General features: G+C 38.6%; 1 protein-coding gene across 1 annotated transcript in view; it reads right to left on the reverse strand.

The window, feature by feature from the left end:
• Positions 1-298: 298 nt before the first annotated feature.
• LOC122665297 (2-(3-amino-3-carboxypropyl)histidine synthase subunit 2) overlaps positions 299-19,562 on the reverse strand; it is a 31,632-nt gene continuing 12,368 nt past the window's right edge. Inside the window, exons 7-10 of the mRNA XM_043861413.1 lie at positions 9,237-9,352; positions 9,042-9,148; positions 5,912-6,048; positions 299-598 (exon numbers count right to left, since the gene is read on the reverse strand). Of these exons, the coding sequence (XP_043717348.1) occupies positions 339-598; positions 5,912-6,048; positions 9,042-9,148; positions 9,237-9,352 (620 nt within the window). The 3' untranslated portion in view covers positions 299-338. The remainder of the gene's footprint in view (positions 599-5,911; positions 6,049-9,041; positions 9,149-9,236; positions 9,353-19,562) is intronic.

The following is a 19,562-nucleotide window of genomic DNA, read 5'->3' on the forward strand; positions in this document are numbered from 1 at the left end:
AGAGAGTAGAATATGATAACATGTAACATATTACATTGAGTAGCATTTGATTTCATCTTTCAGCCACACTATTCTATTGTGTTGTGAAAGACATTGTCTCCTATTTGATAATTCTGTGTTCATCACAGAATTCCTCAAACTTAGTGAAGTTATGCTTTCCACCATGATTGGTTTTGAGAACTTTAATATTCCTTCCAAAGTGATTTTGTGCTTCAGTTCTATAGAGTCTGAAATGTTCAAATGCTTCTGGTTTCTACTTAATAAACATACACATATTTGAAGTATGAGTGTTTACAATGGGAAGTGATCTATTTCATTGTTTCTGTTTTGTCAATAAATCACATATTTTCTTGTATAGATTTTTCATCCTTGTATCCCGAAGCCTTTCCAGATCTACCAAGAACAAAAGAACGAGGCCCTGAATCCTCAGTCTGGATATCGAGACCATGATATGATCGTGCAGCAAAAAATTCTGCACCAGTTCTTGCTTTTCCCTTGACAAGAGAATGGGTATACTTGTCATGCACTTGAATGGATTTCTCTGTAGCCTCCACCAAAGTAAGTGATCTTTCATTCCCTTCCACATCTTTCTCTGATTCTGCAATCAACTCAAATGTTAATCAAGTTACTCTAATTATTACCCTTAACTAGATATTAATCATGGGAAATGCCCTCCAATAAGAAAGATTGCAAGTATTGATAATGAAGATAGTAACAAGAAGATAAAGGCCAAATACTTCTATCATAAACACTTGCATCCATGTCGTCTAACAAGGCCATATCTACAGAAAAATAGAATAACCCATTTATACAGAATGGTCAAGGGGGAACCTATAAGAATCTAGATCAGTTGCAGGAACTCTTCTTTTAACTCAACCTTCTATCATAAAGATGTTGAATGTAAGACAATTAAAAACATGAGGTATAATGTTGGTGGCTGAAAGAGTTAAGCTTGCATAGTTGCATTCAAACCTAGGCATCGAATCAAATTCAAACAGGTTATTTATCAGTTGGTCTTAGGAGAGAATTTGCCCCCCAGTCCAAGAATTATAAGTGTAAGCTATGGTAATTTTTATAGCTTCTTGCATGCAAATCCTTGTACAACACAATTGTTTCTTCACTAAATTGATCATACTTTGGCTTGTCATTTCATTTCCCATTCGGAAAGGGTTTTGTAGATTCTTCTAAAACAAGAAATGAAAGAAAAAAAAGAAAAAAAGATATAAGTAATATTTCCTGACAGTAACTAACAATTGTGGGTTCTGCCTCAATATACAGCAGAAATTCAACATTCCTGATTTTGTTATATGAAAACAAAGTTTTACCCTAGGAGGCTTCAATAGCCATCTAAACACTCCCAATTGAATACAGAATCTACTATTTAATCCCAGTGTAATATTAAAAATAAAATACATGCAGATCACATCTGTACCCTCCAATATGTCGTAAGATGATCTAGAAACTGTTCTATTTAGGTCCTCGCCCTGTTGTTTAGGTCCCCTTCAGAGATTTTCAGCTTGCACCTGATGTTGTACTTTATCCTGGTACTTTAGCTCCCCCAACCGTTCTCCCAAAAAGATTTGCAATGTAATCCATCAAAAAGAAGAAAAAAAAGACCAATGTAAGAGTGGAAGCCAGCCAGCTAAACTTTCATCACATAAGAGCAGAATTTCCAATGAACTTAATCGCATTAAGCACAGATCGTACAATAGCTATGATCAGGAAATTCTTCAGCACCATATCTACCTTATACTTCATGGGAGTTCCTTCAACAATCTTGAGAAAGCCTCCACTGCTTTAGACTTCCTTTAGCACATCAGTAACAAAAGAACTCAATTTAATCCATCTTCAACGATAAATTCTCCGAGTGGCATGAATATCAATCCAAGGTGTTAAATGAGGTTGTGAAGCATTCTTTTTAGTGGTTCCACTCTTTCTTCTTTGGTTCTAAAGATGGGCTGACTAGGGCTATATGTCTGGCACAAGCCCACCCATACTTGGTAAATACTAAACGTGCAGGGAGGAGGCATGCTTCAGCCCAGCCATTTTATAGATGGGTCAGTTTCGACGGCCTGAAAAAATTAAGTTTTACATACGCAAAAAGGTTTCCAGCACAGACAGACCTGAAAACACTTCCAACACAGAAGCTATTTCAAGCCATATGGAATGGTGATTTGTCATTCTGACTATTGGATAGATGGAGTATCCCATGGATTGGCCACATGTCAACCTCATGGCCCACCATGTAAAGGAATTTCCCCCTTGTTCCAATGGTCCCAAAGGGAATGACTTTTTCGAAATTCAAACAATTTTCAATATAATAAACTGACTCATGGTGACCAATGATTAGATGATGAAATTAACATGTCAACTGACTTTGATAGCTAACTGAAGTGCCACCTAGTAGTTTAGCCACTATGTAATGTAGAAGTCAGGTCAACTAAGAACCACTCTATCGTAGGATCGATGTTCTGATATTCTCAAGCCTTTGTGTAACAATCGAACATCAATTCCAGTGGCTGATTCAGTCTTTCGAATGGTCTTCAGCAGATCAGCAACTTTTAGGGCAGAACTCTCACTAAAATTGATTGGAATAAAAGATTAAAAAAATAGAAAGATAGTTTGGATTGAGCCTCTCACTCTCTCACTTGGGTCTCTCGCCCACGGCCTCTCACCGTTACTAAGGTTGGCTATCTCAGCCTGGGATCTCACCCTTTTCAGCCTCTCTCAGGACAATGCATTGCAAAACAGCAACATAACTTCATTCATTAAATTGTGTGGAGGCCACTATGGGCATTACATTATATAGACGCGAGGGTTGAGCCCAAAATAGAAACAAAAAAAAATAAAAATAGAAAGTCTTTAGAAGAGCTGAGACTTGAGTTACAAGTAATTGAACTTTGCAAAGAAACAAATTGCCCGCTTGATAACCTTATGGGTGTTTCTGTTTTGGTTATGTGCTGAGAAACAACAAAACAGTTTTTTCATTTTCAGTGCTGAGAAACCGTTTTTGACCCGCTTGGTAAACCTGTTCTTGGAAATAAGCAAAACCCTTTTTTTTTTAAATAATTAACAAAAGGATATGTTTGGCACACTTTTCCAATTTTTAAAAGAAGAGCATAGTGAACGAATATAGGAGTTTTTATCGGGCACACTTTTCCAATTTTCAGCCAAGAAACGACAGAACATGTCCAATGTTCTGTCAAAAGTCTTCTAGGGAGCATAAATTTTTATTTATGTTTCCAAAAGCAGTCACAAAAAACACTTCGTTATCAAGCGATTTTTAGGTGTTTTTCCGTTTCTCAGAACGGAAAAACACCAGAAACTGTTTCTTGTAAGGTTATCAAGCAGGCTCAAAATTAGAAGGTAACTAAAATAGAAAATCTAACTCAGTTAAGTAACTAAAATAGAAACTCTAGTTTAGAAACAAATAACTAACAAAATAGAAACTAGATCTATGCCAAGAAACTAATAAAATAGCAACTATGGATAGATGTTGGCAGCTTCCACGCCAGCTGTCCATATGACCCATAACACTGTTCACGTGAACAGTTACCTTTTTTTTTTGGAATTCTGTCTTGGTCTCTTCTCTTCTCATGCTTCTCTCAGGGCTGGGGGTGCCTTAAGTGATGCTCCATCGAACCAACAAAAACCTGCCACATCATCAGACCAGGCTGCCCCTCACAGAAGTTGAATCCCACAACTACATTGGACCAGTTTTGGGGCTTGTTCTTACGGCTACACATGGACCTGTGATCTATATCAGCTCTCCCCATCTTGAAACAAAACTGGTCCACGAGTTTAGTGGAGTTATCGAATCAAACTTGCATGATGAATTTTCAACTGGAAGTAGAATGAAACAACCGTCGATCTTGTCTACCGCCTCTCCTTAGCTCTGATAGCAAATAATGTAGAAGTCAGTTCAACTAAGAACCACTCTACAATAGGATCAATATACTGATATTCTCAAGCCTTCGTGTAACAATTGAACATCAATTCCAATGGCTGATTCGGTCTTTCAAATGGTCTTCAGCAGATCAGCAACTTTAATGGCAGAACTCTCACTAAAATTGATTGGAAAAAAAGATTAACAGAAAAAAAAAAAAAATAGAAGGATAGTTTGGACCATAGTTCAAGATCTCAGTGAGATCTCGGTTTTTGAAAAAACCGAGACGAGATTGAAGGCGAAATGGAGAAATACAGTGTCTCAGCCGAGATCTCAGTCATCTCGGTGGGAAACCTTGGTATACAGACACTTATTTATGCAAACCTTGGTATACAGACACTTAAAGCAGGACATGCACTTATTTATGCGTAATATCATTTAAGTAAATAAAACATTTACTTAAGTTACCATTCATAAATAAGCAAATACCCTCCCTATTTGAATCCAATAAAAATAGTTAAAAAATAAAATTCCAAAAGAATAAAAAGCCAACCTCCCAGTTCAAGAACAAAAACTGGATTTTTGGCGGTAGGTGCAATTTTCAACTTTTAAATGCTGGGGGTTTTCTTAAATCTATAAATTCCCTAAATCTTTTTTTTTTTTTTTTGGGTGAATAAAGAATTCATTACCAAGGAAAGAAAGAAAACAGGGGCCTCCAAAGGGGGCTACAAAAGCCCACGGGTAAACCAAACTTCAGCTAGAGGCAGCTGAAGAAGAGAAAGAAACATTACTCCCTTGGGTCTCTCACCCACAGCCTCTCTAAGGTTGGCAATCTCAACCTGGGCATCTCACCCTTCTCAACCTCTCTCAGGATAATGCTTTGCAAAAATGCATCATAACTTCATTCATTAAATTGTGTGGAGGTAACTAAAATTAGAAGGTAACTAAACAGAAACTCTAACTCAACTAAGAAAAAAAATTAGAAGGTTAACTAAAATAGAAACTCTAGTTTAGAAACAAATAACTAACAAAATAGAAACTAGATCTATGCCAAAATAGAAACTAATGAAATAGCAACTAGGGATATGATATTGGCAGCATCTAATCTTCCATGCCAGCTGTCCATATGACCAACAACACTGTTCACGTGAACAGTAACCACTTTTTTTTTTTTTGGAATTCTGCCTTGATCCCTTCTCTTCTTCATGCTTCTCTCTGGGCTGGGGGGGGTACCTTATGTGATGCTCCATCGAGCCAACAAAAACCTGCCACATCATCAGACCAGGCTGCCTCTCACAGCAGTTGAATCCCACAACTACACTGGGCCGGTTTTGGGGGCTTGTTCCTGCAGATACACATTGACCTGTGATATACATCACTATGCCAAATATCCAGATCCATAAATATACACCAAATCTAGCTTGGTTATAGTCATTATTGTCAAATATATAATCAGGTGAGTTCAAGCAGGATTACTAAATGGGGGTAAACCAGCCCATGGGTCTAGACCCATGCCTGAGCCTTGCCATTTAAAAATTGGGTTAACAAGCAAAACGCGACAACAGCTTGTTCAAACACACAAGGATCAGAAATAGAAGGTCCAGGAGGCCTACACATGTATCCTTCACAAATTATTTGCATACATATAAAAATACATACCATATCATGGATTTTTCAAAGATATACACAATTTGGCATGTTCGGTATTACTTTGTACTAGTACTATTTCATATTTTTACTGAAGTTGCTTCAATGTAGGGGGAAAAACTTGTTAGTGCTTTTTCCAGGGGCAACATGTGCCTGACACATTCCATCATCACTTGTATCGTTTAAACAACCAACCACTAGAAAGGCAGAAACTAGGAGAGAAAGAAAAGATACAATAACCATATCTTGCATTACAGATGCATAGTTTAAAAAATTAAACGGAGAATTTAAGATAAAAAACTTCATTTTTATTGGTATGAATTACGAAATGAATAAACCTGATGTCACTGCACATGCATCAGGAGCAAATTAAATTACCTTGCAGTTCAATATCTTCTATGTAACCACCTTGAAGAAAGGAAAACCGAGCTTCCAATTTGTCACCGACTTGAGAAGAAGGATAAGCAACCAAATCCCGAAATTCCATCACATATTCTCCTGTCCACTGGCTACCTCTAAAGAAGCAAAAATATATCATGAAGCAAAGAATAATGAGCGAGCCACACAAGGAAAACTTCTCTTTATTCAGACCCCAAAAAAAATCTTCTATTCATTCTGACATTAACTGCAAAATAGTTACAAATATACTGTTGGAGCCTGATAGAACAGTATAAGCCCCTACAAGGTAGTAATTAGGACTGTAAATGGGTAACCGAAAATCCGAATTCGATCCACATCCGTATCCGTTTAGGGGCATCCGTATTCGTTTAGAGAAATCCGGACAGAAATCCGAATACTCCGATAAAAATCCGAATCCGAATACTTAATTATAAAAAATTAAGTAAATAACGATCTTTGGGGTTTTTGAAGATTCAACAGGTTCTAGAATATGAGGAAAAGAGAATCATGATCTAAAACTATGGATTGAGAGTGAATTGTATCCACTGGGGGGAGGAAGGTTTGGGTTACACAAGGCAAAGGTGTAAACGGATGGCCGAAAATCCGAATTCGATCCGCATCCGAATCCATCCGAATCTGTTTAGAGGTATCCGTATTCGACCAGGAAATATCCGAATCCGATTGCATCCGAGCCGAATCCGATCTGTTTACAGGCCTAGTAATAATCAACTTGATACATTAAAGGAATAAAGCTGGGATTAAGTCAAGCACAAATGATCTTTGGTATATGGTCCATACCATCAGGATTCGGGACTGGTCCAACCCACTCATGATTACTGAAAATAAGTCTGCGTTCAACACTACAGATTAGTTAACTAAAAGGATTTAGAAGCTTATCATGAGCATTTTCAGTAGCCTACAACATAGACTGCCAGAAATCTCTCTCCTCCCTATTCCTTGGTCTTCTACTTTATTGAACCTGTTGAGTAATCCTTCTCCCTCTCTGCCTATCTTGTTGAATAACTGATGAGAAGTATTGTCAGTCATTCAGTCCAATCAAAGTTACTACATGAAAACAATGCTCATGGGCATATGGGCCTTATTCTGGGCCAAACTTGAGCAGGATTTGGATTCAATAGTGGGCTTAGTCATGAGCCACAAATGGGTACTATTGTGCTTCCAAATTGAGTTGGTTTTCTTTCGACACATTGCTGAATAGACCATCAGTTCCAGGCCAGATGTCCTTAATATAGCTGTATTGGGTCCAAACCCTATATTCTGATTTGTCTAGTATATTAGGGTTTGTTGTTACTATGGTAACAAGGGAAGGCCACGGCGCCATGACACCAAGGTGCCCAAGGAGATGGCCATATTCAAGGTATATTTGCCATATTGCAGGTAAGTTCTCCATATTCAAGATACATTTCCTTCATATTCTGCGCTGGTCACCTTGATACAGAATACAACTAGCACAGAATCTGAAGGAAATGTATCTTGAATATGGTTTGATATCAAAATCAAACCCTGCGTCTCAGTAATGAAGGCAAAATTAGAGGTGTTTGATATGGTTTGATTTCAAAATCAACATCTTAGAATTGTATTTATTAATTGGCGGTGGGCCTTGGTGCAACAGTAAAGGTTGCTCCATTGTGACCAAGTGGTCATGGGTTTGAGTCTGGAAACTGCCTCTTTGCGAAAAACAAGGGTAAGGCTGCGTACATTATGACCCTCCCCAGACCCCGCAATGGCAGGAGCCTCGTGCACTGGGTACGTCCTTTAGTTGGGAGCATTATACTACTATGGGACTAGGCTATAGGATAATTTTTTAAATTAGAAGTAGATTAGTTATAACTTATTTGTGGGATCCAATGATTACAGATATTATTTTACTTAGATAAGGTTCATCTCAAACGTGGGCTAGTGTTAGGATTTTATTTCCTTTTCTTTTATTATTATTAAGTTGTTTATTGAGGCTGGGTTATATCCAGTCCTGTTTCCATTTAATAATGTCCTTATTTTCAGTGTTTTAGTCGTTTAAGAACACTCCAAACTCAGCTTGCGTATGGAGCAGATTCCTTAATAGTTAAGCCTTGTCTTTAGCAAGTTTGAGTAAATCAAGGAGCCTTGTTTTAGCAAGTTTGAGTCAATCAAGGATTCTCCCAACAGCCCCTATGGTTGGATATTCCTAGTTTGCGTTTTCTTCTTTTACTTATTCCTTCTCAGAAAAGGTTTGTTTGATTCTTATAAATATATGTAAAGTTTTAACAACCCCCACGATTTTGATGATGGAATAAGATTTTTTTTTTGAATGAGATAGTGATCATTTTCCGCCACTACTCTTCTTTCTAAAACCTTGGTTTTAAGTCGAGCCACTCATTCACACCACCTGAGTTGCAGTTTGTCCAATAAACAACCTTATCTCTTTGTCTAAATTCCTAAACCAAATATTCCAGTTCACTCACCCCAAACGCAATACCTTTTTAGGACATCTGTGTCTGGACATCAATTGTCCTCGATCCATACCTCCAAACTCCCTCCCCTTCTGTTCCTGCTGACATAATTATAATGTCTATGATACAAGGTGTAAGATATGAAACCCATTCAGCCAGCCAATATGAGCTTCTGAATTCTGATCGATCTGAATCTCTATTCAAACATATAAAGTACCCTTTTTGTTCGCAACTTAAACCTTAAATCATTATGTAGAATAGAATCTACTTCTGATGTTGTAATAAGAAGCAAACTGTAATGCAACCAAATGTGAGAACACAATAGATGGAATGAAATTCTGCAGAAGACATTGAAAACTGGCAGTGACTTGCACAGTTGCACACCCCATTAATTTGATTAAGATTATAATACAAGCACCTACTATGATATTTACCACAAGAGTCTTTCAATAGAGAGTAAATCCTAGTGAAAAGGTAACAAAAAATCCCCTTGACTTCACCATAAGGATGGTTGTATGGAGGGTAAAATGTGGAAATTGTCTTTCACAAGGGATCTCCCTCATTTATCAAAAAGCAAATTCCACCAAAAATCATCATTAAGTCAAAATTATTTTTCCTATCTGGGAATTTCTTTTATGGCAAGGAAGTCATCAAATTACCTGCTGAAAGCCAGAAAGGCTTCGAAAGGCGTAATAACTGGAGCTAAGAACTCTTTGCTATCCAAAAGAGCAGTTTGGGCACAAGAGACATAAACGAAAACATCACACTGTCAAAATGCAAAAAAAAAATTCATAAAAACCCATCTACTCTTGTCAATTCTGGCAGAACAGAAAAAAATTAAATGAAAGATTTACCTCAGGGAAGTTAGCAAGCTTTGCAGGGTTTGGTCTTCCCATAACAAGAGTATAGGCCTTTTTCCCTGCTCCCATGATAAGTTCTTTCATTTGACGAATCATATGAAGATAACCAGCTGCAAAGGTAGTTTTGAAATTGAAAACTTAATCTGATCCTCATATTACGGATGCAGCACAAACAGGTAGGTTTGAAATGGAAAACTTAATCCAGTCCTCATGTTATGATGCCAGCACAAACACAGCCAATTGATAAAACTGAACACAAAAAATAAGAGAACTTTTCTACCGGTTCCATTAAAAACCGAGGAAAGAACTGAATATAAACACCAATGTATTTATATACCTATCCAGTCATCAACCCTAATTCTAACACAGAACTAAATACATTAACTCCTAAACTGATGTAGCATCCATAGCGGATAAGTATTCAGAAAGAAGAGATCAGACTAAAGCATCCTCAAGATAGTTGCAGACAGAACAGCAGTAGCAGCAGATCAAGGCTGGAGCTCAAAAGTCAGAACCTCATGAAAATTGGTTCTTTCAGTCCTGGATCGCTACAGTTAGTATTGGTTTTAAAATCAAGTTTGAAGTATGTTCAGCAACTTCTGGCAGGAGCAGTAGTTATGCCACCTCTGAAAACAAGATTCAAGCTTTCTTCTCGTCAGCTACTTTCTAAGCTGATTTAGGTTCATTGATGCACTGTTTAGAATGTATTCAAAGTCCAACAGTCTACTTTTGAGTATTTCAGGTCTCTATAAATAACCAAAACAGGGCGTCTAACACCGTATGCAAGTTTTATCAATTCAGTCTATTTTCTATCTGATTTGAGCTCTTTGCTTTAGCTTTTTTGAGCTTTGAGTTTAGAAAACTCTGTTGCAAAGGTCTTCTACATTATGAACTAAAGGATAAACATGTCCATCGCAGAAAATACTTAAAAGTAATAACAGAGACAGAAATAGCCCAATTAAACTTCAGTAGAGAGTGTAAAATAACAGACGGAAAGCCTAAATTTATTTAAAATTGATAGTGAGAGAGAAGAACCTATGTCCAGTTTAAGACCTATTCTAAACTAATTCCCCCCCCCCCCCCATTGAATCTGGCATATACTGATTCCTTTGTGGTCTTCTATCTGTCTCCATTCTGTACTAGCGAGGTAAGAAAGAGGCTTCTCAGTCCTTTTCAGTTAGAGTGATGTGCAATTACGGTCATGAATATCAGTGATATTTTTGAAAGCAAGATATTTTTAGAAAACACTAAGATTTTGAAATTTCATCACATATTGAGCTTTTACCATTTTTCATTGGATAATTACAAAATCTCAAAAATAAGTACATACTTTTATAAATGTCAGTATGCTTTCAAGGAAAAGGTATACAGAAGCTTATATAGCCAACTGAATACTCCAATTACAGAAATAGGATTATATTTTGACATCAAATGAAAGAAATCTTCATATATAATCTTCAACCTTTCCTGAGAAGCAAGATTCCTTCCGAATACATTGTAAGACAGTGCATACAAGCTCGTAAAGACGTAAAGGCAAGTTACAATAATGTAAAAGCATTCCCAAGCACTGGTTGGTTTGTACAACTCCTGATTGGTGGATATTAATCAATATCTACTCTCCATATAGGGGTGAAAATTTCCAACATTACCTACCAACCGATACAAAGATGACCCAAAGTTAAGAGGGTTTTGGATGAATGAAATTTAACTCAACAGGGATATGACAGACCATGACATGACACAAATAATAAACAGGTCATCTTAGGTTTGAGGGCGCATAACCCATCCAAACCATTTGACACACTTATTTTTAACAGTAAAAGTTATATATTTGTTGTTAAGTTATGGTCCAATAGGAGCCATGGACCCTGATTGGATCCTTTCATCATTGGCGGTAGTTGTGGGTGGTTTTATTCATGATAAGAAGGCTGTCTTTATCGTGAAAGAGTTCTAGTTAAGTTAGAGATATATTTAGTAGTGCTGCCTAGGTAGTTTCCTATTTATTTTAGTTCATTAGGGTTTGTTCTTCCCATCTTCTTTTCCAGGTTGGTTGGTTGTTAGTTCTCTATCAGGTCACATGGTTGTTGGGAAAACCTTCCCTACCTCCATGATTGTTTTGATGATAACAAACATGTTAGCACAAGCCATTGTGTATCAATATGTCAACAGGTTTGATGATGGAACCAAGAAGATCAAACCAAGAAGTTGAAGGACATAAAGCACAAGGATGTTCAAGACAAAGCTTGAAAGATCAAGGCTTTGACGACACCTCACCATTCTCACTAAAGAATAATTGAAGAATGAAGATTGAAGATTGAAGAACATCACTTGAAAAAATCAAGATGAAGACCTTCATGAAGATGTTTGTGTACACATTCACAAATACATACACACCAAGGTTCGAGAACTCGCGAGATCTCGCCGAGATCTCGCCGAGTTTCTCGGTTTTGGGCAAAACCGAGTCGAGTTCCTAGTCGGTACAAAAAACTACAATTTCTCGACCGAGATCTCGAAGGTGAAAATCATGGTTTTTTTAGTACAAAAAAACCAATATCTCGCAGAGATCTCGCGAGATCTCGGCGAGATCTCGGTTGGGCCCAAAGATGCTAGTTAGTTGTATTTAGCCCAATTTTCACCCAAAACCATTTCCAACATAAGAGAGAGAGAGAAGAAGTTCTTAGGCTCTAAACCAAGGGGAAAAACCTCTCCTTCAAATTTCTTCTTCTTTCTTTCGATTGTTGGATGGAATGCCTCGTTTGGAGTTAGATTGAAGTGCCAAGTGAAGATTCAAGTGCCAATTTGGAGCATCATCACCTATTTGCAAGATTTCAAAGGTGTTTTCTATTTCTTCCCCAAATCTATTTTTTTCAAAAAAATTTTGTAATCCTTGTTAGATTCATGTGGTTTTAATATATGATGATGGTGGTGGTGATGACACTTGGTGATGCTAGTGATGGTGATGGTGATGGTGATGGTGATGGTGGTGAAGGTGCCGCGCTGGTGGCATGCGGAGTGGCGGTTATTATGATGATCGTCATGAGGGGATGCGCGAGCAAGATCGAGCAAGAAGTTGGAACGCAGGACCTGCGCGTTTCACCGGTGAGTCTCGGTTTACGCATGTCACTCAAGATCAAGACCATGGTGGCTACCCTAAAACATACAACAGAAAGAAGGGTCGCAAACACTCACATCGCTCATATGCTCGGAGGAGGACAACGACGAGTATGAACACCATGCTTACAAGTTTCGGAAGCATGAGTATAGATACTACTAGTGAGCATCGGCCATGGCAATCATCTCAAGATCATCATGGCTATGACTATGGCCAGCAGAGCACCGGTTCCGATTATAGTGCCTATGGTCGAGATGGGCGATCGAATGAGTATGACATCAAAGCTCTAGGTCAGGTGTTGGGCATACATTCCTAGTCCCAAACCGATCATACATGCCTCAAACTCAATATGACAGATAAGTGGATCTTACACCTCATACCAACAACCTCCCATGTACCCTAAGATAGGGAGATTGGTATATGTTGATCGAAGACTTATATGGAAGTCGGTTCACACTATTTGCAACACTATAGCAATTCCATGACATGGGAATTATATGTGGATCGATATAGGGATGAATTTCTTGTTCAATCTCATTTTATGTAACAAATTAAGTGAACATTGATGTAATGTACATTTTATTTGAATGTTTTGATTGATGTGCTAATTAGAATGTTTTGATTGCTAATTTGCTATGTTTTACTAAATTATATATAGATTATGTTGTTTTAGACTTTTAGTACGACTCGTCGCCTACCAACCTATGGTCCAAAGTGAAACTCATATTTGGACTTGTTTTTGGCAAACTGGGCATGCCATTGTGTTTAAATGGCCGAAATAGGCTGGATACCAAGTTTCGGACCCAAAATATGTGTACAACCCACCGAGTTGGGGTCCGAGTCCAAAAAAAAATTGCACCACTCGCCGAGATCTCGGCGAGATCTCGGCTCGACTCGGTTTCTGGCCTAGCCGAGATGCCACCGAGACCCGAGTTCTCGAACCTTGATACACACTTGCATACTTGTATTTGTATTTGCATAATATTAATGAAATTGCATTTGCATCATATAGAGACCTTAGGAGGTTGTAATTGAACCCACATGACCTTAGGAAATGTTGGAAAAATGTTGGAGCAAAACCCCGCGAAACCCCAAAGTCAAAACTGCCGAAATCAAGCAATACAAGGGAACAGGACTGTGATCCAATCGACCGGATCTCAGGACCCATTTCATCCGGATGCTGGTAGCAGCATCACGGGAACGTTCTCATGACTTGGTCCGATCGACCGGATCATGTGGGGCGATGGTCTGTCGACGGCTGCGACCGGATGGAATTTTGCTCTCCAACGGATCTATTTCTCCAACGGCTATGATCCAGTCGACCGGATCATTCTTCAGGTTGACCGGATGGACCAAAAATAGATCCGTTAAAGCTCATTTTGCACATGTTTTTAGTGCATTAAATGACCCTATAAATAGAGGACTTGTGAGAGCTTTTCACTCATCCAATACAATCCAAAATAGTACTTTTGTGAGAGGTGAAAAGTTATTATAAAGTCCTATTGATTGAAGTCTAGTAGTCTCCATCAAGATCATTCAAGCTTGACTTCAACACTCAAGACCTTTACAAGCTTTCATTCTAAAGAGAAGTTCTAAGGAAGGTCAAAACATTGAGCATCATTGCATATCATTCATCACTTGCAAGGAGTACATGTTACACTCTTTGCCTAGGTAATTCTTACCTTTTCTTTATTGTATTGTTTATGCTTTTGAGTTAAGAAAGCATTAGTGTGTTAATCTAGACTGTATTTAGATTAATACGTTGGGATCCTCTTATCCTATAAAAAAGATTGTAAAGGTGTTCTTCCCACCTATTGTACTGAAAGGAAGAAGCTAGTGAAATTCTCTCAAGGTTGAGAGGAGTGGACGTAGGCTGAGTTAGCCGAACCACTATAAATCTTGTGTGTTATTCTCTTTGAGTATTTATTTTATCTATCTTGTCTTAATAAAAAAAAGATTTAAAAATGCTAATATTTCACTAGTGATAACCTATTCACCCCCCCTCTAGGTTATCTCACAATGGTATCACAGCTTTAATCAACCTTCTATTAATTCTGGTTTTGAGAGTCTCAGGTTTTTCTTTGTTTTGGTTTGCAGCAACCTATGCTGCCTAGTATAAAGAAAGCCAGTTAATTATTTGTTGATCCCGAAGGAGTATTTTGTTGATTGAAGCCAGTTCATATTCTTGCGGTAACATCTGAAGGAGTTTTTTCAAGTTTTTTGGAAGTCAAATTAATCTCTATCGAGCCACTGGTCTATTCCAAGGAATTGAAGATTGGTTCACCTTGCTGATGGCTCTACTCAACACCAATTTCAAGCTATTTTATCTTGCTGCTTATCCAGAATTTCATCTGGTGTAAACTCCATGGCGGTACTCTGTTTTGGAGAAGTTTCTCAGCTCTACGATATCTTCGATTAATTATGATCTACCCTGCAGATTGCTTTGAAGTTTTGGGACATGGTTTTTCTTCTATCAAGGCCTACTCGATCCATATTTGAAGAACATTAGCACCTCTGAGGTGTAGTAATTGAATCTCTCCAACTACAGCCTGCGGTAATCCAATATTGGCCCCTATTTTCCTTAATTTGATTCTAGATTTGTTGTTCAGTCCTATCTGTTGATATATGTCTGTGTTACCTAATTATTGGGGGTAACTCGATTGAGTTCTGGAGGTCATCTGACTCCATTAGATTCTGATTATAGTTTTTCACTCAATTTCTGAAGTGATTTTTATTTATCCTTGTTCTCGGGTAGTATCATCAATTTGTGTGTATGATGGCAGATCCGAAGACCACAGTGGACAATGGTAATGTTCAAATTACCACCACTAAACTTAATGGAGTTGGCTATTATCTTTCTATGGGCTCAGGACATTAAGGTGTATGTTAGTGCCAAAGGGAAATTGAAGTATCTTCAGTCAGAACCTCCTACTGACTCTAAGGACCCTTCTGAGATGAAAACCTATGAGGAATGGCTGCGGGAGAATGATACTGTCCTCGTATGGTTATGGAACAGCATGGATCAGTCAATTGCAGCCAATGACTCGTTTCATCCCACCGCTAAAGGAGTGTGGATGAGTTAAAGAGAACCTTCCCTCAAGAGAAAAATATTTCTCGTGTTTATGATTTATACGATAAATTGTTTACTGTCAAGCAGAGACACAAGTCCTTAAATGAGTACTTTAATGCTTTTATGGGTATAAGAGAGGAGATCAATATCCATCAGCCACTCACCACCAATTTGGAACAGTTACAACTTCAGTGGGAAGAGTTCTATGTTGCAAAGTTTATGGCAGGATTGAATCATGATTATCAGTCAGTTAAGAGTCCGCTACTTGCTGGGGAAAAGGTGACCTCCCTTAATGAATCTTTTGCACGTCTTAAGCACATTACCACTACTTCTCAAGTGGATCCTTCCCCTCTCCTAAAGAGAGATCGGCCTTTGTTGCTAGCCATGGTCGAGGTTCTAACTTTTCAGGGAGAGGGTGTGGCTCATGGGTAGGTCGTGGCTGTGGTGGCCGAGGTACAAGTGGCCAGAGGAGCGACTGGTCCTTCAAAGTGTGTCATTTTTGTGGTAAACCCAATCATACCATAGAAACTTGTTGGGCTAAGCATGGACGTCCAGAATAGGTTCCACCCTAGCTAATTCTGTTGGGCCAGATGGTAGTACTACAAAGGTGTCGTTTGGCGAAACTGATATTGCTTCCTCATCTGAGGTTCTTCATCTGGGTCTGTCTTGAGATGACTACAATCATTTTTGAAGCTTATCCAGAATCTTCAATCATCCACTGATGCCCCTTCATCCACCGCCACTCTGGCCCACACAGGTACATCTGCTTTCCTGACATCCACATCTTCTACTCCGTGGATCATTGATTCTAGTGCATCTACTATGACAGGTAAGTCTGAGTTGTTTTCTTCCTTATCAAATATTTCTCTCTTCTCCTGTCATACTTGCTGATGGATCTTCCACCAATGTGACTGGTCATGGTACGTATTTTCCTATTGAATCCATGACCCTATCTTTTGTTCTTCATGTACCCCAGTTACCATTAAGTTTGCTATCTGTTAGTCAACTGACCAAGTTTCTTAACTACTCACCACCTTTTTTCCTTCCTTTTGTGTTTTTCAGGATCTTCAGACAAGGAGGATGATTGGTGGCAGGCTTGAGTAGGCAGGACACTACTATCTACATGGCACTGGCTCCTCCACTACTGTTGCTACTACTTCTGATGTGTCTCCTCTCCAATGGCATCTTCGGTTAGGACATCTATCCCTATCCAAGCTTCAACAAATGGTTCCCAGCTGCAAGTTTATGTTGGGTTTGGAGTGTAAAGCCTGTGAACCTGGAAAACATCATCATTTGTCCTTTCCTGCTCGTAGTGTTTCGAGAAGTCAGTCTTTATCTTCCTTAATTCATTCCGACATCTAGGGTCCTTGTCGAGTGAAAAATAGCTAGGGTTTTTATTAATTTGTTACCTTTGTGGATGATTATTTTCAGTTAAGCTGAGTGTACTTGTTGAAAGATCGTTCTAAGTTTTTATCTATTTATAAATATTTTTATAATGAAATAAAGACCTAATTTGATGTTTCAATTAAGGTTTTCTGTTCTGATAATGCACTTGAATACATACAACGTGAAATTTCTGGTTTTTTGTTCTGATTACGGCATAATCCACTGAACAAATTGTTCACATACCCCACAACAAAATGGGGTTGCTGAACGAAAAAATAGGCACTTATTGGAGATCGCACGATCTCTAATGATTCATATGAATGTTCCTACGCATTTTTTGTGTGATGCCGTTCTCAGTGCATTTTGTTTGATTAATCGGGTGCCTTCTTCTATTCTTGCTAACCAATAACCCATATCTATTGTGTATCCTAACACACCCATGTTTTTTTTACTGCCTTGGGTTTTTAGATGTGTTTGTTTTGCTCATATTTTACACCCTCAGGTAGATAAGTTGTCTCCCAAGGCAGTAAAGTGCATTTTTCTTGGTTATTTTAGAACCCAAAAAGGGTATAAATGTTATGACCAGATTACTCATTGGCAATTTGTTAGTGCCGATGCTACATTCATTGATCGCACTCCATATTTTCTCCCTCCAGCGCCTAGTGTTATTCTTGAGAATGGTAGTAATTGTGCACCCCCGTGATGCCAATCCTTGTGTCCTTTGATCCTCCATTACAAGTATATCAGCGGCACAAGAAAACAGTGCCACCTACTGCTGCACAGCCCACCACTCAGTCTGATCCTCCAGCTGAAGCTCCAACTGACTTACCAATGGTTCTTCACAAAGGTACACGTTCTTGAACACAAAAATCCCTAACTACTTATCCTATTGAGAATTATGTGCCTATATCTTACTTTCAATCCCCTTACCTTGTCCATATCTACTAACTCCATTCATCAGACTTATCAAGAAGCTTTATCTCATCCTGGGTGGAAAGTGGCTATGGAAACAAAAATGGATGCTTTAATCTGTCGAGAGACATGGATTCTGGTGGACTTGCCTCCCGATAAGGATCATGTACGATGTCGCTAGGTGTATATAGTCAAGTACCATCCCGATGGTTCAGTACTTCAGTTGAAAGGCCTAAGGCCCGTTTGGTTGCAAAGGGATTTACTCAGACGTATGGTGTGGACTACTTTGAGACCTTCTCACCGATTGCACATCTCAACTCGGTCCGGGTGCTTATTTCCTTGGAAGTAAATTTCGATTGGCCTCTCTACCAACCGGATATCAAGAATGCACTTTTATATGGTGATTTAGAGGAGAAGGAGTTTATGGAGCAAACTCCAAGGTATATTGCTCAGGGGAAGAATTCACACAGAATTTGTAAGCTACATAAAGCTATTTATGGCTTGAAACAATCACCTAGAGCCTGATTTGACAAGTTCAGCTCGATTGTTACTAAGTGTGGATTTTCACAATTGTATTCGGATCACTCAGTCTTTGTTCGCCATCAAGGTTCTAAAATGGTTCTGTTAGTTGTTATATTAATGACATTATTGTGTTTGGTAATGATACAACATGTATTGCAAAGGTTAAGTCCTTTCTACATCAGCACTTTCAGATTGAAAGACTTGGATTCTCTCAGTCAGTGTCTTCGTATTGAGGTACTACGAAGCAAGAAAGGGATTAGTCTATCACAACAGAAATGTGTTGGACCCTTTACTTGAAAGCAGTATGCTTGTGTGTGAGCTAGTTGACACTCCTATGGATCCACATCAGAAGTTTGGCACCAATGATGGTGAATTGTTTGATGATGTGCACCAATACAAGAGATTAGTTGGGAATATCATTTATCTAACTGTTATTAGACCTGACATTTCCTTTGCTTTGGGCATTATTAGCCAGTTTATGCAGTCACGGAAGAAAATTCACTGGGAGGCAACTTGTCGGAAATTAAGGTATCTAAAAGGAGCTCCAAGAAAGGGGCTCATTTATCGTCCACATCAAAATGTTGATTGGTAGGGTTTCTGATACTTATTGGGCTAGTACGTATGGTGATAGGTCTACCACAGGTTATTGTACGTTATATTGGTGGCAATCTTGTCTTGCGGCGTAGTAAGAAGCAAACCACTGTGGCTAGATCTAATGCTCAAGATGAGTATAGGGCTATGGTTCATAATGCCGCTAAGTTGATATGGTTGAAATCACTTCTTCAAGAGATGGGTTTTCCAATCACTCAAGCTATGAAGATGTCTGGTAACAATCAAGCTGCCATCTACATTGCTAGCAACCCGATTGTTTCACCAAAGGAACAAACATATTGAGTTTGACTGCCACTTAGTCCGAGATGCTGTTATGAAGAAGCTGATTGTTACTCCATTTGTTTCTTCTGCTGACCAGTTGGCTGATCTATTTACCAAGTCACTTTTTGGCCCTGCTTTCCTTCAAAGCTAGGCATGGGAGATTTGTATGGTCCACAGCTTTAGGGGGAGTGTCCAGTTATGGTCAAATAGGAGTCGTGGACCCCTATTGGACCCTTCATCATTGGCAGTAGCTGTGGTTGGCTTTACTCACGATAAGAGGGCTGTCTCTATCGTGAGAGGGTTCTAGTTAAGTTAGATATATTTTGTTCTTCCCATCTTCCTTTTCTGGTTGGTTGGTTGTTAGTTCTCTATCAAGTCACATATTAAATATACATTAAACGCAAACAATAAAATATTTTGTACCTTGGTAGTTTGGCATATGCTT

This window comes from Telopea speciosissima, chromosome 6 (genome assembly GCF_018873765.1).
Source record: "Telopea speciosissima isolate NSW1024214 ecotype Mountain lineage chromosome 6, Tspe_v1, whole genome shotgun sequence".
In the NCBI taxonomy this organism is placed as follows: domain Eukaryota; kingdom Viridiplantae; phylum Streptophyta; class Magnoliopsida; order Proteales; family Proteaceae; genus Telopea; species Telopea speciosissima.